This window comes from Scardinius erythrophthalmus (assembly GCF_964197995.2).
Source record: "Scardinius erythrophthalmus genome assembly, chromosome: 6".
NCBI classification, from domain to species: Eukaryota; Metazoa; Chordata; class Actinopteri; order Cypriniformes; family Leuciscidae; genus Scardinius; species Scardinius erythrophthalmus.
In genome coordinates, this window is record NC_138226.1 from 17,295,561 (window position 1) to 17,319,700 (window position 24,140).

The 24,140-nt window shown below is 36.6% G+C and overlaps 2 protein-coding genes across 9 annotated transcripts in view; both read left to right on the forward strand.

Annotated features, from left to right (window-relative positions):
• Window positions 1-2,306, forward strand: part of ptpn4a (protein tyrosine phosphatase non-receptor type 4a) — a 57,875-nt gene extending 55,569 nt beyond the window's left edge. For all 3 annotated transcript variants that reach the window (XM_081369607.1, XM_081369608.1, XM_081369609.1), the window contains exon 27: window positions 100-2,306. In XM_081369607.1, the coding sequence (XP_081225733.1) occupies window positions 100-192 (93 nt within the window). In that variant the 3' untranslated portion in view covers window positions 193-2,306. The remainder of the gene's footprint in view (window positions 1-99) is intronic.
• Window positions 2,307-3,384: 1,078 nt separating this feature from the next.
• Window positions 3,385-24,140, forward strand: part of epb41l5 (erythrocyte membrane protein band 4.1 like 5) — a 44,291-nt gene continuing 23,535 nt past the window's right edge. For 5 of the 6 annotated variants that reach the window (XM_081368676.1, XM_081368677.1, XM_081368679.1 and 2 more), the window contains exons 1-9: window positions 3,392-3,596; window positions 4,480-4,684; window positions 11,440-11,544; window positions 21,638-21,680; window positions 22,163-22,241; window positions 22,327-22,371; window positions 22,749-22,801; window positions 23,542-23,662; window positions 23,983-24,070. In XM_081368676.1, coding sequence (XP_081224802.1) covers window positions 4,505-4,684; window positions 11,440-11,544; window positions 21,638-21,680; window positions 22,163-22,241; window positions 22,327-22,371; window positions 22,749-22,801; window positions 23,542-23,662; window positions 23,983-24,070 — 714 coding nt within the window. In that variant the 5' untranslated portion in view covers window positions 3,392-3,596; window positions 4,480-4,504. Of the gene's footprint in view, window positions 3,597-4,479; window positions 4,685-11,439; window positions 11,545-21,637; window positions 21,681-22,162; window positions 22,242-22,326; window positions 22,372-22,748; window positions 22,802-23,541; window positions 23,663-23,982; window positions 24,071-24,140 lie in introns of all 6 variants that reach the window. The other variant, XM_081368680.1, reaches the window with a different exon arrangement.

Below are 24,140 nucleotides of genomic sequence, written 5' to 3' on the forward strand. Positions count from 1 at the left end.
CCAGTTTCAGCTACTATCGTCACGCTTGGCTGCTCTTGCTTGATAGACTGACTCATCTTCCATTCACTGTGACTTCCCCTCTGTTCTCTGTCTTCTCAGAGCCAGTTCAAGTTTGTGTGCGAGGCCATACTGAAGGTTTACGAGGAGGGAGTGGTGAAACCGCTCAAGTCCACGCTGTACGAATCCAACTAATGCGATGCCAGCTTTTCCTGAAAATTATGCTGAAATTCACTGACAGGATCTTCTCCATGTGATGATATCGCAGCTTCACGACAGAGCGACGGAGAAGTATCTCGAGCCAGGAACACATGACATAAACAAAGCACTGCTGCACTTTATGCTGGCAAAGAGACTATATGCCAAGCTTTAATGAGGAGAGAAAGAAAGGACAAAAAAATAAAATCTAACAGTGGTGAATTAGGTACTTGTTGGGACTTTGAGTGTTCAGGGTTTTGACAAATATATATGTTAAAAATGAAAATAGTCAAGAGATTGCTGGTGCCATATGTAAGTGTGTAAGGGCAGGCCCATGAATGAATGAATGAGTTTTTATATATGGTCACCTATTATTTTGAGACAAACAACATCCACAAAACAACTCGCATCCAGGCCTGTGCTGCAGATGATTATTTTTTTAGGAATATTTATTGTTTTAGTTTCAATTTTTGAGCCCTGCTCATGCAACATAACTAACTACTTACAAATCAAAATTTGTATTTCTTATGACAATATTTTTTTCTGTTTGCTGTCAAACTTAAATACTCTCAACAAGGACTTTAAAGCACTTTGCATTACAGCTGTGATGCAAAAGATTCAGCCTCTCATGCAGAAGGAATAATATTTTGATTATTTACTCACCCTTGTGTCTTTCAAAACCCGTATGTTCTTTCGTCAATGGAACAAATGTTTTGAGAAATGTTCATGCTGCTCATTTTCATACAATGAAAGCCTACAAGAAAAAACAAAACATAATATTTACTATATTCCACATCTTCTGAAGCCAAACAATAGCTTTGAGTGAGGAAAAGACTGAAATGTAACTTTAATTACTGAAAATATTACTCCCAGGTAGTAGTTGACACAATTAGTTATGTAATGCAAGAACCAGTGAGGCTGTTGAATATTAAATTCAGGGCCACAAATTCACGCATTTAAAATGCGATTTGATTCTTTTCATAAAATATTTTAAATTCACACTGCTGTTTAGGTGAAGGAAGAATGCCATTCAGAAATTTGATCTTTCCAGAAGCAAACATTCCCTCAAGATGAACTCCCTCATCATTTAAAATCAGATATTCTATTAAAGGGATTAGTATCCCATGTAGTTGATGTAATATCTATGTTGCTTTTTGTTTTGTTAAATCTGAACGTTACACACCACAGTGTGTCAAATGCAGTACTGTGTTGGGGGATCAGATTGGAGTTTGTTTATGGTTGACCTGTTTATTTCTTGTAGCAGACTGCACATGCAGAATATCTCTGTAACATTAGCCAGCTGAAAGTGTGTCCAGTATGTGTTATTACTGTATGTCTCTGCTGTCTGTATGTGTGTAAGTGTGTTTTATAAAACTGTTAATGTGAATGTAATAGCCCAAATCACATGTTCAGGTTTTCTCTAGGCCTGGTTCAACACATTAGAGCTGGTGCCTGGTACAGACGATGATTTTATTTAGTTTATTTAATTTAGCCCTAGTTTTATTGAACAGTCTTATGTTTAGAATCCATCAAATCCAACATTGGCATTGACTTTGACAAAATAGCATTGGCTTCTCATGCTAAGATGTTGCTGTTTGAGAGTTTAGGGAACACAAAGTCTGCTAAAATGAATTGTGTAACTCATTGCCCAGTTTCACAGGTTGCCTGTAGTTGAGCGCAGAGTTGTCCATGCCTTTACTCTTTGTAAGGTACTATCTACTTTTACAGTCACTCATTTGTCATTTCTCTGTGGTCATGCTTGCTGGAAAACCTTGGTTTTAAGACCAAACAATTCCTTTCTATGCTCAACAGGTTACAGATTTTACCAAAAGACATTTAAAACAGGAATGCGACATGCAATTTGGGAGAAACTACGCGCCTCCTGTCTTGTGGGAAAGACAGCACTTTTTCAACAAAGATGTACAATGTAGACTGGTGTTAACATTTATTTGCTGCAAATAACAAGGTCAAGTTGTGCCACTTGTCCATTTTTATGAAAATATTATAGTGTACATACGATGTTGTATATTAAAAAGAAAGTCTTTAAAATAAAATAAGGTGTGTGATCTGGGTCATCTTTGCATTAAATATATTCTGTTGTTTGTACATTGCATATTTGTACATTTTAATTCCTTTGATTTCGGTTTCTAATTTTACAGAAGTTTCGAGCCCTCAGTAACCAGTGGGTGGTGCTGTTGGGAAAACAAAATACAGAGCACCTGATAGTTTGAGGGTTGTGTTACTCATGTTTTAGCTAGAGAATATGTTTTTTTCAAGTTATAATAATTAAGGGTTTTTTCCCCAATAATATCTGCAAATTATACATTTCCAATCCATTCTATACATTTTTAAAATAAATACAGTGCATGTCAAAAGTTTGGAAAGTTTCTTATACTCACCAAAGCTGCATTTATTTATTCATTTATTTAAAAAAAGAGAGAAATTAAAACTTTTATTCATCAAAGAATTTGATCATTAAATTGATCAAAGGTGACAGTAAAGACATAATGTTACAAATTTTATTTAATAAATGCTTTAACAAGTTTAATAAATACATTTAATAAATGGACATAAATGCTGTTCACTGAACTTTCTATTAATCAAAGAACCCTGAAAAAAGTACCACCATTTCCACACAAAATAAATAAATAAAAATGTTAAGCAGCAAAAACTTTCAACATTGATAATAATCAGAGGTGGACAAAGTACACACTTCCTTACTTGAGTGAAAATACAGATACTACTGATCAAATATTACTTCGTTACAAAAGTAAAGGTTGTAAGGACCGATTTTTGACTCAAGTAAAAGTACAGAAGTACTCGTTTTTAAAAGTACTTAAGTATCAAAAGTAAAAAGTAAGTGTCAATGCATTGTTTTTTTATTGTTGCATTGTTGTATGTAATACTTAAAGTACCTTAAAGTGCCTCTGAATCTATGCCTGCCTGCCTACCCTCATATCTTTCAAATGTATTTCTAGAACACAGTTCCAGTAGTGGGACTGAATGTGAGATTGAATAAGTGCACTCAATAATGTCCACAATGGTTCCCTCTTTATCATTTTACTATGTACCACAACAGTACCTTTTTACAAGAGACATATGCAAATCCGTTACACAAAGTCCTGTGAGAATTCGGCAGAAGACCGTCCCTTTAAATGTAAATCCACTTTTAGGGATTTACGTGACGTCATTTCCTGAGGTGAAAACAGCCACCCCCACATCCCACAAGCTTTCGGAGCAGGGAGAATAGCAGTTACACTTATCTAAAAAACAAGAAAGAAAAAAAGGTGGCTGTGCCACACTGTGGCTTAGAAGATGGATATTTCAAAGCACAGAGTTGTTTGTTGATAAAAGCCGATGCTAGAGGACTCTTTCATTGGCGGAATATTCATCAATCTGTTGTAAGTATAGCTTTTGTCTTTGGTCTGACTGAGGATCAACAAGTGGATTCGCGCCGCTTGCGCGCGAGCGTCTCGATTGCGATTGTCCCTGAGGTGCACGCGATATATATCGGAACAAAATTAGATGAATCACTGGTGTATAGCCGTATTTTGATTTCTAGCTGTTTGTGTCATTAAAAGCTCATTTTTAGATAGTTAACGTTACGCCGTTAAATGTCAGTTAGGTGCAGTATTTCTTACGCAAACAGGTGTCAGCGGAGTTCAGTCAGTCAGCGCGTGATCGTGAGCTGTACGCTACAATTTTGATCGAAACATGAAATAGTTTGGATAATGCGCGTGCACGCATGAGAGCAGTGTCCGCCGTTATTTTCTTAAAAGGTGCTTCAGTGTTGGTAAAACGAGTGTGTAATTTGAAGACAAAGTATTGAATAACTTGTAGGAACAGGGAAGAACCGATCACTGTCTAAGTAACCCTTAATGATATTTTGCTGTAAAGAAAATCAGAAGATTTAAGTATAGTATCTTTAGTACAGTTAGTAGCCTACAACTATAGTTGTAGTTGGTCTCTAAATATCTTAGACCATTATTATTATAAATACCATCGTTTAATTTATAGAAATTATATTCTCAGTGACATAACTATGGTAAGAAGTTGTTGATGGTTTTACTTGTGATGTTCTTATTACAAATTACTCAGTAGTTACTGTACAATTCTACACAAAAACTGAAGTGAATTTTTATTAGGAAATAAGGTGCCAGCTATGATTTTAATACAGTCTTAGTTTCTATTGGTACTTCTTAACCATAGGTTTACTGTAGTAAGAACAATTTCAGATTTTCACAGAGGTTGGCCTGAGTGTGACCGAGATGGTCTTTCTTTCAGACTGGACTAACACATCTTCCTGAATATGCTGAGCTTCCTGCGCCGGACTCTGGGTCGGCGGTCCATCCACAAGCATGCAGAGAAAGCTCGACAAAGGGAAGCCCAGCGAGCCACAACACACATCCCTGCTGCTGGAGATGCCAAGTCCATCATCACCTGCCGAGTTTCTTTGTTAGATGGCACAGATGTCAGTGTTGACTTGCCGGTGAGTAGACTAATGCACAAGTGTTGCACAGTGTTTGGTTGACTATGGTTTTCATAAACAGACCTATTTGTTTAGTCAGTTTCAGTGTTCTTAACAGTTGTACTTGTTGTGATGCACTCTTTTTTGATTGAGTTGTGAAGTGTTTTTCTTGAGTTGCTCTAGTTAAAAGGTGTCCTTGATTAAAGCTCAAGGTTGAATCGGCATCAGTTTTCAGCCTGTACTTTGACAGATACTCCAGACAGTATGCCAGAGAGAAAGCTCTCCATTGTTCGTTGTTGTTTGAGGCTGAAAACCTGAGAGAGTGAAACTAGACATCACTGTTTAGTGACTACAGATGTGCTTAGCACTTGTTACTTGACAAATGAGAAGTCTTTACTCTCAACTTTGTAATTATGTTAAGATTAGGAATTCCTTCAAAGAAGCTTTTTTACTTCTCACATCCACTTAAAACTTATTTGTGCTGAACATAATTTATGTTTTCAGTACCTTTCCACCCTCAACCTGATGCTTGTCATTAAACAGGTTGTTTTTGCTGTTGTCTACTGTCTTAGCGTGTGAAATGAGAAGCTGTGTTCAAGCTGAGGGTTTGCGGCCATTTTTCCTACAAGTGCATCTTGACAGAATAAAGCCTACATTGTATCATATTTGATGCGAAAACTCCCGTTAGCAATGAAGCTCTCTGCGCTGTGCAATGAATCACTTATTGACATTGTGTTTATACAACAAATTAGGATTCACAAGCTGGCAAAACTTGCGCTGAACAAAAAACACCATTTTGACTAATTTAAACATCGGATTGACTATTGCGTTCACACGCTCAACAGATATTTCTGTGATTAGCTACAAAGCTAAACGCTGCAAAAACACATTGTAAATAGAAACATTTGACACTCTTCATGGAGTGCTTACACAAATAATCACGGGACCGTTTTAAAGTAGCTGACTATCAGCGGGTACTGGTTCTTCAGAATGGCAGGTATTGTCATATCATCAAATTAATCTTTGGCGGGACTAATATTTAAATATTGTTTTAAATGCAGAAAAAAACCTGACTCTATCGTCAGATTGATAGTCATTCTTTTTTTTAGCAAAAAAATCCAAAAATGTCTACCTTTAGTTCGTGGTACATGTCTTTTTGCTGTGAAAGTAAACATAGTCTAATAACTTTTATATTGTTATTAGTATTTCAAGATAAACATTTAATGGACAGAAGAGGTTTGCTTGATTACCCATACATCCTTTTTTAGAAAAAATATGTTAGCTTGTGTGAATTAAATATGATCCAATAGGTTTTTGAGGAATGTTTATTTATACATCTCTCAACCTTCATTGTATTTCATTGCATTATTGCACATGTTTTGCCCCCAAAAAATAAAACTAGAGAGCTTTTCTCATCAAAACTAAGCATTTATATATTATATAGTGACAACTGATATTTATAATAAGCATTTTATGTTAGTAGTCTGCTATATTGTAACTGTTATAAAAATCTAATTGATTTACAAGCTGTCAGACAATTATCTTACTTTTGGACTTATAAATAATAATATTAGATTTGAATTGCATATTTTTGCTCAGTTTGAGTGTGATATTAACACTGTATAGTATACAGTGTCATAGGGTGACCACCTGGTCATTTCTCTGTTGCTGGACAGCAGACGTGATTTTTGCGAAACAATGCAGGACACTTGGGTGAACAATAACTTATTAGTGACACTGGATGATAAGTCACCAAAATCCTGCAACAAACGATTATTTTGATAATCGATTAAACTAATGATTATTGTGACGATTAATTGACTAATCATTGATTATTTTCCTAATTAATCATTAGGTTTTGATCGATTATTCCACTTTTGCAGTTAGTTACAATATTGAGTTTATATTTTAACTAATAAATAAAACAAGGAAATCACCTCAGCTTTTTATAATGTATTTTTAATGAATTTCGAACCTGAATCTCCTTCAGGTTTTCTTTCTCCTCAGAAGTCATCAATAGTCCAACTGTTACAATGAGTAGTACTGTGTTGTTGTTAAGTCTGGAAATTGTAAAACTTTTTAATGATTAAAAATATGAATATGTAATATTGTGCATATTCTTTTAGAAAAATGCTCCTCTAGAGTTCTTTTTTATTATTAACTATCAAGTTTATGGTCTCTGAACGGTTTTCCTGAGGTAAAGGTAACATTCTGTGACATTGTTTACAAGCCATTTATTAACGTCTTTCTGCGGTTGAAACACTGATTAAGTGATTTACATGAGAGATGGTTCATTTCAGTTGGACTGTAAATTTCAACATACTTTGTGATGTTCGTTCATGTTTATTGCATGCTGTAATAGTAGTAAAGAGGAAGAGATGATAGGTTCACGACACGTGCCGCTTGAACTGCTACAGTGATCTGTCACGCCACCATTAAAGAGTGCCAAAACCACATGTATTGTTTGAATTCTGTAGGAAAATTGACAGAATTTAAAAGCTGAGACTTTATTTGATATCAAAAGTAATCTGCTCTGTCTTATCTGTCGGCGCGTTGTCTGTGTCCTCTTTGCTCTGCGATGTATCTTACACTGTTTTCCACATCAAAAATATTTGTCGACACTTTTTTCCGATAATGTCGAGTCGTCGACTAATCGTTTCAGCCCTAGTAGCATGGAGTCATTGGACTGTGTGGCAGAGTCCTGCAAGGGACATGTTTGTTTGGTAAACCCATACCTGTCCCGACCCGTTTGACACAAAGGCCGCGACCCGAAGAGTACCCGCATTAAATCTACTAGGCTACATCAGGTAGACAAGAATTATTTATTTTCTCATGTAACACAAGCAATCAAACCAACATTAGAGTTGATGCATTTAAGAAAAATAGACATGCAGCCCAACACTGGTATAATTAAAAGAAAAAAGGATGAGAATGTGACTGTTGACAATTCAAAACTTTTGCCTATAATGTGAACAATCTGCCCATACAGGCTAATTTAGGCTACATCAATCAAACAATAGGCTATACAGACGCTTAGAGGTCTCCATAAATTAAAAGGACATATAGCCAAATATGAGCTTTTACTGTCATATAATATCAGGGATATTTTAACGGATTCACTCTGCATTTAAATCTGCGAATAGATTATATACAGAAAGTGAGCAAAAAGCGCTCCCTTAATGACTGAAGCTGTCAATCACTTCAGTTGCAGTGCGCAAACGCCAGTGCTCAACGCTGCAAATCGCGTTGTAATTAGAAACCTTTGACGGTCTTCAGAGACTACGGAGTGTGAACAAAAATAAGCACAGGACCGTCTGAAAGCAGCTGCCTATCAAGTGGGTACCGAATTAAGTCAAAATAGTCTTGGCTATTGGACCTGCAGTCCGCCCATGCCTATTGATTCCCGACCCGCACCTGCACCACAAATGACAACGTAAATATTATTCCACCCCATACATCAAATATTAGCGGTTGACCCGTCCCGCTTGCAGGACTCTGCTGTGTGGACAGTGAATGACTTGATCCCCTCAGCTTCTTAATGCCTTTGTTTACGCTGTGGTTGAGCCTCTGGCAGGATTTTCTCTGACCTCCACCTGAATGTGTTAGGTATGATGTATGACTGAGTGTGTTGTTAAATTCAGTTTATTGCGTTTCTTATCTCCACTCCTAACTAAAGTTCAGTATTTCCATTAACTGATGTTTTAGTGCATTTTAGTTGTCTGTGTTAATATGTGCACATTTATGTGCTACCTGTATTACTGTGTAATAAATTTTGTATAAGTTCCCTTGGGATTTCATCTGTTGTCATTTTAATTGCGTAAACTACCCATATTTTAAAATAACCATAGTGATCTTGCACCAATAATAATTACTAATTGTCTGTGGTTTGCAACCCATTCAGACTCCACTTTCTGAATGCAACATGCAACATAGTGTGGTCATGTCTCAATATTGCAAACTGTTTTTAGACTCTTTTTCTTTTTTAAATCAGCTATTGCAGTGCACACTGTGTACATGTGATGGTTTGGAGCTCATTCATGGTTGAGGTCAGCTTATATTAATATTTGGTTTTGAGGCAACAATTTTAGTCCCTTATGTGGTCTTGCACCCAAATATTTCATTGTGTTACATTTTTATTTATTAATGCAGTGAGGAAGGCCTAATAGATGTTAGCTGTTTACTGAAGGCACTGGGTTTTGTTCATCCGTCTGATAAGGATCACTGCGATCTCTGGGCTGGTCACTGTAGATTACTAATGGTGGCCTCTTTGAGGCTTGACAAGGAAATAGTCATTTCAAGTGGGATTCACATGCCATAGACTTGTAGTTAAATCTAAGACCGTAATCTGCTTCTTTTACTTTTTTCTTATTTCAGATAGTTGGCACTACTTTTTTGTTGTTGTTTTAAAGATTCCCTCTGATCTGTCATACACAAGGAATGATCAACATAAACTGAACTAGTGGTGACTGATAAATTAGAGGATCTTGATCTGTTCCAAACTTCATAACCAAGAGTAAACAAACTCATTAAATGAACAGATTCCAGTCTTAAAACAAACTTTAAGGAATAGCGAAAGTTATCAATTTATTCAACCTCATGCTTTTCCAAATGCATATGACTTGCGTAAATATTATTATTTTTTTTTTTTGGCAGAACATAATGCTAAACTTTTCCACAACGAATAGGCTAAGCTTTTAAAAAAGGCTTTTTTTTCTTTTCTTTTTACTTGAATTGTTGTTTTTAAGGACTGATATTTTCTGGTCTCCTCTTCACACAAATTAAGCACCAAAGTACAAAAGACAAACCACTGCTTCTCTCTGGACAAAGACACAACAAACCTATTTTATAGTACTCTGCTTCTGAGAAAGAAGAGACATAAATATCTTTACAGTTCGCAAGCTGCACAAACATGCAATGACCATCTGGTGCATCTCCAAAGAAAAGCCTTTCAAACAGTCACCCTGGATACCCATAAATGCTGAATCGATGTTTCACTGCTCAGTAAGAAGGTGGATGTTTCAAGTTCAATTAATTTTCTGGCTTCACATGTATGTTCTCTAATTCTTGAGGAGTGAAGCCAAGCCCTACACAGGAAAGCCCAGTGTTACAAATCATGACAAGCATACTTTAGAGCTGGGTCAACCTGTTTGTTTAGTGAGTTTGACTATTGACTTTTCATTTTTTTAAAGCTCTAATTTTGGCAGTGAATCGATGAGATAGTTTTAGAATGCTGACAATGGGCTGTTTTTATTCTAAAATCTGATATTTGAAGTTACTTTCTGTCCTGCTTGCTGGAAGCAGACTGAGGAATGTAACTGCGCCTCCAAAGGCTGTATGTTGGCCTAGCAGCCTGGAAAACCTCAGCTGAACAATGTGAGTCCTGAGCCTGGGGTTCACTCAAGCACACAATGGACTCTTTGTCTGCATTCTTGCAGCTCGCTGGGATGCTTTGTACACTATGCCAACTCACTGGGGCCTGCGTGAGCATCCGGTGCTGAGCGCCTGGGCTACGGTTAAAACCGGCCTTCCCAACTTGGAGCAAAGCAGTTGAGTGAGATGCTTGTGTGTCAGCACTCTTTAGTTTATACATGGAGATACTAGCATGGATGTAGCTGCCCATAAACTACTATTTTGTTTACTGTAAGACTAAAGATAAAGGGGTTTGTTTAGATTTTAGATTAGATTATCTGGAATCAAGAAATTTAAACTTTATAACTCACTGATTTACTTATGAGCGTCCATGAAGTGGCCCCATTGTTAATTGTCTCTAGTAGTAACATTTATCACTTGTTTTAATCCAACCATGTGAAATATTTGACACTGTCTCTGGTGGTCAAGGGTCAGGGTCTTCCTTCATTGTAAAGCCAGACTGTGGCTCATTGGTTTGTCAAGATGTGCTTTGAAATCAGGCACAGTTGTTGAGCTGTTGAGTTATCACGGTTAAGACAGAAGAGCTCTTCTTGCAGTTTGGAAATTGGGATTTTGTGCCTTAAAGGGCTGAGTTTTTTTTTATATCCCATATGGTTGGAGTGTTTAGATTTAAACAGAACATTTAAACTGATTCCAAGGATCTAAGGCCGTGTCTCCACCAAAGTGTTTTTAGCCAGCAGAAAACGCTAGGCACCCTGCTGGAAACGCCTAGCTGTCGACGCCTGAGAACATTTCGGCAGTGCAGGGTTTTTTTTTTTTTTTTTTCAGTTGAGACACTTTGATTGCTCTGATACGGAATATCCACGAAAGTGTTACTAGTATCACAAATAGTTTGTTTCTGTATTGTTTCTATATTAAAAATTTCAAAGCAATGTCTATTTTCTCTGGCTCTTGTTTTAAATTATTTTGTCCCGTTATTATGCTTGTTGATGCCATCTGTTGGCGTTGTACAAGCAGGATGTGGCGGTTGGTCAGTGCTGTATTTGTCCCGCTCCTCCTCCACTGTGATTGGACGGCTGGGTAAAAAGTGACTGTGATGAGCTCTGCATTTTACCCAAAGTTGAACAATCTTCAACTCTTCAACTCAGTGTGAAATAGACAGCACCTCGTTATGCTGCTGGTGTTTTAAAAAACGCAGCGCTCCCATTGAAAACAAATGGGAAAATACACTAGCCTTGGGAAAAAATGCTTTGGTGGACACACGGCCTGAAGTTTTTGCTTTAGATTTTTTGACAATAACAAATGAAGCTGCGTAAATACTTAATATTACATAATATAAGTTTAAACGCCTGAAACCCACTATTGACTGTTAGGATTTAAATCATGTTCTCTCTCTCTCTCTCCAGAAAAAAGCCAAAGGTGCAGAGCTATTTGAGCAGATCATGTATCACCTGGACGTTGTCGAGAAAGATTACTTTGGACTGCGCTTCATGGATTCTGCCCAAGTCCCGGTAAGAGCGAAAGGATTTCTTGAAAGTGGATGCAAAATTTGCTTTGATTATTATGATAATTTCATGTTTATTACTAACAATCTATTTTGTATGAAGCGTTGTATTAAATATATCAAATTAATCTCACATCAAATTTGGCTGAGAAATTATTGTGTTAAATGAGAAATAAACATTACAAAAAGTAGCTTTAGAAAGAAATATTTTATTTGATTCAACAGAATTTAGCACACACAAACTTTTAGGCTACAAAGGGCCACACTTTTTTCAGAAGCTGTTTTTTTTTTTTTAGATATGTTTACAGACCAAAACAGTTAAATTCAGTTATATACAGTTAAATATCATCTTTTATTTTACACAAATGAAAGTAAGTCATCCAGATTTGAAACAGTAAATGTAAATAAACAGATTAAAAAAAATTGGCAAACTAACCCCAAAATATGGAATTATTTTTTAATGAAGTGATACTCTAAACCTGCCAGTAGGTGGCGATAAATGTCTAAATGAATAAGTAATTGAGTCATTCATTTGATTTGTTCAAAAGCTGATTCATTCAGGAATTATATAAATGGCTCTCTTTATGAATGGGCCATTGAATCATTGAATTCATTTAGAAACGAAGCACGAGGTGTATTCCAGTAGTGGAGCCAGATGATTCAACAACATTTTAAAGATGCATTGTGTAATATTTAGGAGGATCTGTTGACAGAAATGCAATATCATATACATAACTATGTTTCAGTGGTGTATAAGACCTTACATTATGAGCCGTTATGTTTTTTTATTACCTTAGAATGAGCCATTTCTATCTACGTACACCGCGGATCCCCTTACATTGAAATAGCCATTTTGCACCGACATGTTTCTACAGTAGCCTTAACCCTCTGATGGTCTTTATTTATGTCTACACTCTGGGTTTTGGGGTCTCTAGAGACCCCAGAAAATAACATTTAATTTTGTAACAAGATAATAGTTTTTTTTTTTTACAAATGTAATTTTATTCTGTTTGTTAATGTTTTTACTCAACATTTGTGCAGTTTTTGGAGAATTTATGATATTTTTTAAATTTCTATAAATAAATTAATAAATAAATATTTAAATAGCCTTTTTACAAAAAAACAGCATTTGATGTAAAATTCACTTTATAAAAGACCCAGATTTCTAACTTTCATTCATTGGGATAACATGGATGATTTTAAATGGTTTAATGTAACATTTTTGCCCATTTTTTGGAAAATGCAGTTTTAAAATAAAAAATAATAATTTTAACCACTAGATGGCTATAGAGCTCCAGTATATGCTATTTGCTATTAGACTACCTGAAAGATATCTTTTCACAAGTTGGATTCAGTTGGATTCATATCTAAATATTATAAAATCACAATTATAACAAAAATAAAATATTTTTGTCAAAGTTTAGCATTTTTTTGTACCAAAACCCCCCCCAGTTTTTCAATAATGTTACATTATGATTAGAATCAAACCTGAACAAAATGTTACAAAGAGAAATGTTGGAGTCTTAAGATTTTATCATTTATTTCAATCATTTATTTTTAATCTAATTCTAGATTCTAGACACACACAATTGCGTGTGTGTGTGTGTGTGTGTGTGTGTGTGTGTGTGTGTGTGTGTGTGTGTGTGTGTTTGAGAGATAAAGAGAGAGAGAGTGTGTGAGTACATATTGTCGATGTGCCAGTGTCACCACACCACTTTATATTTGAAGTGGTTTAGCATTTTGGATGATTTTATTTGACAAATTATAGCCTTACAAATGTTCCTGTGTGTGTGTGTGTGTGTGTGTGTGTGTGTGTGTGTGTGTGTGTGTGTGTGTGTGTGTGTGTGTGTGTGTGTGTGTGTGTGTGTGTGTGTGTGTGTGTGTGTGTTACATTTTCAATGTGTCTGTCACCAATTTATTTTTGTGGTGGTACTGCATTTTGGATGATTTTATTTGACAAATTATAGCCTTACAAATGTTCCTGTGTGTGTGTGTGTGTGTGTGTGTGTGTGTGTGTGTGTGCGTGCGTGCGTGCGTGTGTGTGTGTGTGTATGTGAGAGAGAGTGTGCGAGTACACATTGTCGATGTCAGTGTCACCACTTTATATTTGTGTTGGTTCTGCATTTTGGATGATTTTATTTGACAAATTATAGCCTTACAAATGTGTGTGTGTGTGTGTGTGTGTGTGTGTGTGTGTGTGTGTGTGTGTGTGTGTGTGTGTGCGTGTGTACATTTTCAATGTGTCAGTGTCACCAATTTATTTTTGTGGTGGTACTGCATTTTGGATAATTTTATTTGACAAATTATAGCCTTACAAATGTTGTGTGTGTGTGTGTGTGTGTGTGTGTGTGTGTGTGCGCGCGCGTGTGTGTGTGTGTGTGTGTGTGTGTGTGTGAGAGAGAGAGAGAGTGTGTGAGTACACATTGTCAGTGTCAGTGTCACCACTTTATATTTGTGTTGGATCTGCATTTTGGATGATTTTATTTGACATTATAGCCTTACAAATGTGTGTGTGTGTGTGTGTGTGTGTGTGTGTGTGTGTGTGTGTGTGTGTGTGTGTGTGTGTGTGTGTGTGTGTGTGTGTGCACATTTTCAATGTCAAGTCAAGTCAAGTCATCTTCATTTATATAGCGCTTTTAACAATGTAGATTGTCTCAAAGCAGCTTTACAGAGATAAGCGTATAATTTAAGGTAACAGAGATTGTTTCGGCTTTACAGCAGAGTTAAGTTATTTCCATCTAAAGTTAGTTTTAATTGATTTGGTTCCGTCGCAATGATCATTTGTTATTAAATTAGGGGCCGCTAAGACGACACCATTCTCTCTACACAGACTTTAAACGCGAACCTGTGAGAAACGCTGATGGCGGTCACATGCGCATTTAGAATGGGTTCTATAGTTATGTGCGTTTGAATATACGGAGGTTTGGAATTCCCTACAAGCCAAGCCTAAACAAAATACTTGTTTTTCCTTATAAATTTTGATAAGGAATTTTATTTGTTGCTTTGGGGTAGGACCGCAAGACGAATTTCCCCGACAACGCCTTATCTGTAGAGTGGTAGTGGGATCCTCCATAGGGAGAGACTAGTTGGCACTTCAGCACTGCGTTGTCATCGGTCCAGGTGAAGGTCCTTCGTCAGATCTGGATACGGCCTGGATCCGGCAGGCTGCAGGAAAAACCTTGGGATAAACACAGACACTAAAATTAGCGTAGATGCCATTCTTCTCGTGATGTAACGAGTACATCAGGATTTTTGGGAAGTGTTCCCGGTTCCGGCTGACCTAATCTATGCAGCATAACATTAAATTATAGAAGTCTATAATGTATTATGTGAAAGCTAGGTCAAAGAGATGTGTCTTTAATCTGGCTTTGAACTGACAGAGTGTGTCTGCTTCCCGGACAATGGTAGGAAGACTGTTCCAGAGTTTTGGTGCTAAATAGGAAAAGGATCTACCGCCAGCAGTCGATTTTGATATTCTAGGTATAATCAACTGGCCGGAATTTTGAGATCGTAATAGACGTGACGGACTATAATGCGTTAAGAGCTCGCTCAAGTACTGCGGAGCTAAACCATTCAGTGCTTTGTAAGTAATCAGCAATATTTTAAAATTGATGCGATGTTTAATAGGGAGCCAGTGCAGTTTTGACAGAACCGGGCTAATATGGTCATACTTCCTGGTTCTGGTAAGAACTCGAGCTGCTGCGTTTTGGACCAGCTGTAGTTTGTTTATTAAGCGTGCAGGGCAACCACCCAGTAGAGCATTACAATAATCTAGCCTTGAGGTCATGAACGCATGAACTAATTGTTCCGCATTTGTCAATGAGAGCATATGACGTAATTTAGATATATTTTTAAGATGGAAAAATGCAGTTTTACAGATACTAGACACGTGACTTTCAAATGAAAGATTGGTATCAAAGAGCACACCCAGGTTCCTAACCGACGACGAAGACTTAACAGAGCAGCCATCAAGTGTTAGACAGTATTCTAGATTATTACGTGAGGAAGTTTTTTGTCCAATAATTAGAAACTCTGTTTTTTCAGAATTTAGAAGTAGGAAATTACAAGTCATCCAATTTTTTATATCCGCTATGCATTCCGTTAATTTTGTGAATTGATAAGTTTCGTTAGGTTTTGAAGAAATATAGAGCTGAGTATCGTCAGCATAACAGTGAAAGCTAATTCCATGTTTCCTAATGATATCTCCTAAGGGTAGCATGTACAGAGTGAACAGCAGCGGTCCTAATACTGAGCCTTGTGGTACGCCATACTTAACCTGTGATCGATGAGACATCTCATCATTTACTGCTACAAACTGATAACGGTCAGATAAGTATGATTTAAACCATGCTAGTGCATTTCCTGTAATGCCAACATAATGTTCTAATCTATTTAAAAGAACGTTGTGGTCGATGGTGTCAAATGCAGCGCTAAGATCGAGTAACACTAATAGAGAGATACAACCACGATCGGATGATAAGAGCAAATCATTTGTGACTCTAACGAGAGCTGTTTCGGTACTATGGTACGGTCTAAATCCGGACTGGAAATCCTCGCAGATATCATTTCTTTCAAGAAAGGAACACAGTTGTGAGGATACTGCCTTTTCTAATATCTTTGACAGAAAAGGTAGATTCGAGATCGGCCTGTAATTGACTAATTCTGAAGGATCAAGTTGCGTTTTTTTAACAAGCGGTTTAATCAAAGCCAGCTTAAAGTTTTTTGGTACGTATCCTAGAGACAAAGACGAATTAATGATATTAAGAAGAGGATCTATGACCTCTGGAAGTATTTCTTTCAGTAGCTTAGTCGGTATAGGGTCTAACATACATGTTGTAGATTTAGATGATTTAATGAGTTTAGTAAATTCTTCCTCTCCTATAGCAACGAATGAATCAAATTTTTCCTCAGGGAGACTACAATGCACTGCCTGATGCGATACTGTAGTAGACGGTTGCATAGTTATAATTTTGTCCCTGATATTATCAATCTTATAAGTGAAGAAGTTCATAAAGTCATTACTGCTGTGTTGCTTGGAAACTTCGGTGCTTGAAGCTTTATTTTTCGTTAGTTTAGCCACCGTTTCAAATAAATACCTAGGATTATGTTTATTTTCTTCTAATAGGGTTGAAAAATAAGCAGACCTAGCAGCTTTTAAAGCCTCTCTGTAAGTAATTGAGCTCTCTTTCCATGAAATGCGAAATACCTCTAGTTTTGTTTTCTTCCAGTTGCGCTCCATTTTTCTGGCTGCTCTCTTAAGGGCCCGAGTGTGCTCGTTGTACCACGGCGTTGGACTATTTTCTTTAATCTTCTTTAAGCGCAACGGAGCAACTGTGTCTAAAGTGCTGGAAAAGAGAGAGTTAAACGTTTCTGTTGTAATATCTAGTTCTTCTAAGCTATCTGAGATGCTGAGATGATGAAACTGATTAGGAAGATTATTAATAAAGCAATCTTTAGTAGCAGAAGTGATAGGTCTCACATATTTGAAACACGGAGTCGGCTTTGCAGCCTTGGCTAAATGCAAATTACACGAGACTAGATAATGATCTGAGATGTCATCGCTCTGCTGCAGAATTTCAACGGCATCCACATCTATTCCGTGTGATAATATTAGATCTAGAGTATGATTACGACGATGAGTAGGTCCTGACACGTGTTGTCTAACTCCAATTGAATTTACAATGTCTTTAAATGCCAATCCCAATGCATCTTTTTCATTATCGATGTGTATATTAAAATCACCAACAATTAGTACTTTATCTGCAGTCAATATTAATTCTGATAGAAAGTCCGCAAATTCTTTGATAAAGTCTGTATGGTGCCCTGGTGGCCTGTATACAGTAGCCAGCACAAATCTCAAACGTGATTTATCGTTTACACTATATATTTTTACATTAAGCACCAATGCTTCAAAAGAATTATATTTAAAACTGGATTTCTTAGTGGTTTTGAAACTATTACTATAGATTACAGCAACACCACCCCCTTTGCGTTTCAGACGAGGCTCATGTTTATAACAGTAATCTTGCGGGGTTGATTCATTTAAAGTAATGTAATCGTTTGGTTTTAGCCAGGTTTCTGTCAAACACAGCACATCTAGGTTATTATCTGAAATCATATCATTAACAATGAGTGCTTTTGAAGTAAGCGATCGAATATTCAGCAACCCAAGCTTTAGCATTTGCTCATCTGTATTATAGCTGTTTTTTATTTGTTGAACATCAATTAAATTTTTAACCTTAGTTGGGTTTAAACGTTTTTTGGATTTCCAAATTCGGGGAACAGACACAGTCTCTATATGATGATATCTAGGTGAAAGAGGCTCTATGTGATGGGATTTATCTGACCTTGGTGACGAGAGGCCGCTAGCAGACAGTCGGTTTAGCCAGTCTGTCTGCTTCCTGACCTGAGCCCCAGATTGTCATGTTTGAGCTCTAAGACTATGAGCCATATTACTAGAGAGAAGAGCAGCACCATCCCAGGAGGGATGAATACCATCTCTTTTCAACAGGTCAGGTTTGCCCCAAAAACTTTTCCAATTGTCTATGAATTCTATATTATTAAGCGGACACCACTTAGACAGCCAACCGTTAAGCGAACACAATCTACTAACTATCTCATCACTCCTGCGAACAGGAAGGGGGCCAGAGCAAATTACAGTCCTTGACATCGTACTTGCAAGTTCACACACCTCTTTAATATTAATTTTAGTGATCTCCGACTGGCGGAGTCGAACATCATTAGTGCCGACATGAATAATGATCTTAGAGAATTTACGATTAGCATTAGCCAGCACTTTTAAATTTGCTTTGATGTCAGGCGCTCTGGCTCCCGGCAAACATGTGACTATGGTGGTTGGTGTCTCTATTTTCACGTTCCGTGTAATAGAATCGCCAATAACTAGGGCACAATCATTCTCAGTGGGTGTTTCACTGAGCGGGGCAAATCGATTTGTTATGGTAATCGGAACGGAAGAGTGGTTTTTAGATCCGCGACTAGAGCGATCCCTCACTGTCACCCATTTGCCCGGCTGCACAGGCTCTACTTCAGCCAGAACCGACTCATGTAAAGTGTTCACTATTCTATGCGCATCCAAAACATCTAAAGCACTAGCACTCTTACTATCCTCAATTAAAGTTTGGATGCGTGTTTCTAATTCTGAAATCTTCTCTGTCAACCTAACTGTCTCCTTACATTTATCACATATAAATCCTATATTGTCGACAGAGAAGCCTATACTAAACATGTGACATGAAGTGCAAGTGACAATAACAGGACAAGACATTACTCACCGTGTTTGTTGAGTGATTCTTACTCACCTGAGCTTTTTATGAACTCAAAGGCGCGGACGCGCGAGAGAAAAATAAATAAATAAAATAGCTGAGCGCACGGGTGGCGCGTTTCAGGCTAGCGAATTACTAGCGTTTTGTGCTAGTAGTACTAATAACAAAAGCTAGCGATGTCAGGTTAATCTGAGATGTTGGGTAAAATGTAGTAGTATAAACAACTAGAAATGGTAGTAAAATGATGGTTCAAAACAAAGAAATATATGGCTAAGACGGAGCTTATCGCACCGAATCAAACAAACACACTCACAGCAGGCAGCGAGGCAGACAGGAGCCTGTGTCAGTGTCACCAATTTATTTTTGTGGTGGTACTGCATTTTGGATGATTTTATTTTACAAATGATAAGAGAACAGTTTTTATAGTCTCAAAAATGTATTCCTCTATATATGTGTGTGTGTGTGTGTGTGTGTGTGTGTACACGTGTGTTGTGAGCAATATAATTTAGCATTGTGGATGTTTTTTGCATTGGTGGAAGTGTGCCACTTTATTTCTGTCATTTCTGTCGATGTGTTCTGCGTTGTTTCTGATTTTGATGATGAATTTTGTCTATTTTGATTGCGGGGTCTCCAGAGACCCCGAAGACCACGAGTGTCACAATTTTTGTCACGCTAACATAAAAACAGATATCATTCCACTTTATTTTTTTTTTTGTAGATCTAGAAAGTGTTAAGAGCCGTAGAAGGTTTCATACCATTTGGACAAACGGAACATTTTTTTTAATTTGAGTAAAAGTCATTTGGGGTCCCAAAAGACCCCATAAACCATCAGAGGGTTAAATGGACAAACGCATTTCGTCACTGTTTTTCTTTGTGTAAAAGAGCTAGCTGAAGTCAGCAAATAAAACACTGACTCAATGATGAACAAGTAACAATAATGTTCGCAATAAAATATTGTTTTACTGAATAATCCGCAACCTCACCACTAGATGCCACTAAAAATTACACAGTGCACCTTTAAACAAAAAAAATAACATCTGACCATAAGTAGTCTTTGATAATTTCTAAATATACACCCAAATGCAATACCTAATAAAAGTAAATCATTATGTTTAAAAATACTCTTCTCAACAACAAGAATTTGAACAACCCTGTTTAAAAATAGACCTATACAGGCATCTAGTGGGTATACTATGGTATGACATTTGATTTTATTTATTTCTGTAAACCAGATACTAATCTGGCTATTTTTAAATTACATATACTGCATTAAAAAAAACTAATATTTGTATTAATTTATATTAAAAATAAATGCTGTATAATTTATTGTTTAGAAGATATGAGACACTTCGGTTTGGCAATGAATATATTGTATCGTAACCCCTGTATCGTAATACATATCGTATTGCCAGATTCTTGGCTATACACAGCCCTATTAGAATATGTCAATGTAATGTTACATTTACATCAGGAAAGCCATGCAATGTCCATATCTTTAGTTAGCTAGATGAATATCTATAGAGCGCAGCGTGCTGTATTAGGCTACATATTCATTATATTTTTAGAAATTAAAATTTCAGAAACTACATACTTTACCTTTAATTAATTGATTATTAAATAAACTTTTTCATTTTCTGAAAGTTTTAATTGATGTGTATAGGTACAATTCATGAAATGAATTAAAAAGTCTAATATTAATACAATTATACAAAAAAAAAAATACTGTTTTTGGCCAAATGCATCCTTAATTTTCGGTTTCGGGCCAGAAATTTCATTTCGGTGAATTACTAGTAAAAGACTTCGTTGATTTACTTTTTGCTTTTATTCATTTATTGCACACTGTTATCCAAGCTGCTTAAAAATAAAGGATACTACAGTAGATTTTTCAGGGGAGTTAGTTGTAGGTAGGGGGGTTACTAAACCTTGTGTATTAAACTTGATGCGAGCAGCGACTGGCAGCCAGTGAAATGAGACAAGAAGAGTTTAACATCTATTCCTATGATCATCAAGACTGAACACATTGCCTGATGTTGTATGGCAGTCCTCATTACTAGGTGTTCTTCATGATTTGGTTTGAGTCAAACACAACTCCCAAAATTCCTGACAGTTTTGGATGCTGTTTTTGCCGTACCTAGCTAAATTTCAGGAGCATTCTAGATTTGGTGCATTCCCTGCTTACATTGTGCAGTAACAACGCTTTCATCTACAATCACTGAAAATCAGGAGCTTTTCCTTAATCACATTTGTTAAACATTGCCATTTTTATGCAGTTTCATTTGCTTTAACTGTTCTGATGGTTTCTTTTGCAAAATAAATAGTCACAATTTATTAACTTCTGTTCAACTGAATAAAAAGAACTTCAGCACATTCTAAAAACTTTCATTATTGACACTTCTGTAACTTTAAGAGTGATAAAATATAAAATATGCTAAAGAGCAGCAGACAGAACTCAGGCTAGTGCAGAGTCTTGCATAGAATGGAAAGAGGGAGGGAAGAGCATGTGAGGAATGTGTGGGAGAGATTGAGACACTATATTCTTCCATCAGCATGAGTCTCCTCCCTCCCTCCCTCCCTCCCTCCCTCCACATTGTTCATGCATCACCCCATTATAGCAGCCCATTTCAATAGGCAGGACAGAATTTTCTAGTGTGTATGAAAATTTTATTACTCACTAACAATTTGGCCAAAAATTTAAAAAAGTTTTTTTTTTTTTAATCTGACATGTTGTTAAATGTTAGTGATTTATGCACAAAATTAAAGGTTTTCCATATTCCCAAACAAGTGACGCATTTCATTTATTTATTTTACATTTTACAGCATTGGCTTGATGTCACCAAAAGCATCAAAAAACAAGTCAAAAGTAAGTAAAATGTTGTTTTCCTGCTGAACTCACTTTTTGTGAAATGATGTTTTGATTATATAAGCAACATTGTGAAGGGTGCTTTGATTAATGATATGATAGAGGCCTGATACACTTGATACATGGCTATTCACTCAGAAACTCTGTTTCAAAACCTTGTGGACAGCCTTGTATTGCACTATCTAGGTAAGAAGCTCACAATGTTTTGGAATAGAGCAACATTTTTAGTTAGTCTTCCTGAGTAATCTCAGAAATAACTGTTTGTATAAGGTTAATGCTTAACTGTGTATGTGAAGGGCAGCTAATAATGAACCATGAAATGGAAACTCTTTATCTCATCACTAGAATGACGTTCATCCTGAAATTCCATTTCTATTCTGCAATCTTTATCATTAACTTTTTATACCACAAAAAGCTGTACACAAGCCATTTTGCTTTGTTTGACGTGTCTATTATGTTCTCTGCCTTGTGCCTTGTTTCAGTCGGGCCACCATATTGCCTCCACATGAGAGTAAAGTTCTACTCCTCAGAGCCCAACAACTTACACGAAGAGCTAACAAGGTTCATCAGCTGTTTATACCATTAACAAACTAAATATTCACTCAGTTGTTTTGCTCATTTCGTTTATGTTCATTATCTCTTGTAGATACCTTTTTGTACTACAGTTAAAGCAGGACATTCTCAGTGGAAAGTAAGTGAAGTTGTTTCGAATTGTGTCCTAAATGTCAAAGCATCCTCACATTTGTCTAATTATTATTACTATTATTTATTTTAAAGGTTTATGTATTTTTGAGCAATTGGTTGTCTGTACTGACACATTTCCATTCTTAAACATACAGTGGCCCCATTATATACTGGTTATATTGTTTTTTTTCTTTCTGCCACTGATTTTAGAATTTAAAATTGTATTTCTAAACTATGCAATCAGTGGTATAAAGGGCATTGCAGCAAAAACCTTTTACATGTAACAGAATCTGTGATAAATTTCTCACTGTAACGAAACACTTTGTAAAATGCTTTTTATGAAGACTTTTAGTAAATATGCTTTGATCATCTTGTTTAATCTAGGTTGGAGTGCTCGTTTGACACAGCAGTGGAGTTGGCTGCGTATGCTCTACAGGGTAAGTGACAGAAATTAATGTTTTTTAAATCAGTTCAGAAATACTATGATTTATACTACTGTTCAAAAGTTTGGGGTTGGTAAGATTTTGTTGTTTTTGAAAGTCTCTTATGCCAATCAAGACTGCATTTATTTGATTAAAAAGACTGTAAAATGTAATGTGAAATATTATTGTTTTCTATTTTAAAATATTTTAAAGTGTAATTTATTCCTGTGATGGCAAAGCTGAGTTTTCATCATTACGTGACAATGTTTTTGAAAGATTTCTCTTTCATTCTGAAAAGTAAATGACGGCTCATTAGTGTGGGTCTGAAAGCAAGGGCTTATAATCCCCCTCTTCCAACTGTGCTCTGATCTTCTACATAAATGCACAATACTCTGCTGGCCTTTAGCGTTTTTTTTTTTTTTCTTCTTTTTTTAATTTGAGCTGTTTTAGTAACACGGTCTTGTAATCTCAAGTTTTGAGGGTCATGTGGTTTATCTGTTGGAGAGAATGATTTGTCCTGGTTCTCTCTAATCATGATATCTTTATAATTTCACCACCATAGCTGCTGTTTGAACTGAGTTGTACATGACAACAAAATCTGCGATCAGTTGCAATTATTTTCTTCAAAAATGGTACAGATCATGATGGAGCCATGATGGAGCATTCAGTCCTGATAACTCATTTTTTATACTCGTATAAAAATCAGCTAAATCCTACAAACTTTGTTGCTGATCTGTAGTATTTGTATCTTTCAGCTGAACTGGGGGATTGTGACCCTGCCGAGCACGGACTTGACCTGGTGACAGAATTTCGTTTCACGCCAAACCAGACGGAAGACATGGAAGTAGACATCTACAATGCCTGGAAGGAGTGCAGGTATAAATGAGAGCTCAGTCTATAAAAACATACCTCCTAGTTGCACATTATGACTCCTTTTAAGTCTGTGCTTAAAGAGGAAATCTAAATTTAAAGCAGGTGGATGAATGTCAATGTGTAGGTCATCACCTCTGACTCGTCCTGGATCTCTCCTGTCTACTCAACCAAAGCTCTACTGTTGACCCTGAACACTTCATATGTGATTTATGACTCATCACTGTAACCTCGACCAGCTGTAATCGGCAGCAGATGTGCAGCAGCTCGGGTTGTTTCATTTTCTTTACATTTTGTTTTACCCTGTTCATTTGCTGGTGTCGCAGGGGCCAGACTCCAGCCCAAGCTGAGATAAACTACCTGAATAAGGCCAAATGGCTGGAGATGTATGGGGTGGACATGCATATGGTCAAGGTATGCATTTTTAAAGCATGCAAGAGTTTGTTAAAATCAGGATCTTGAGGGGGGCTCTCTTCAATCCAGA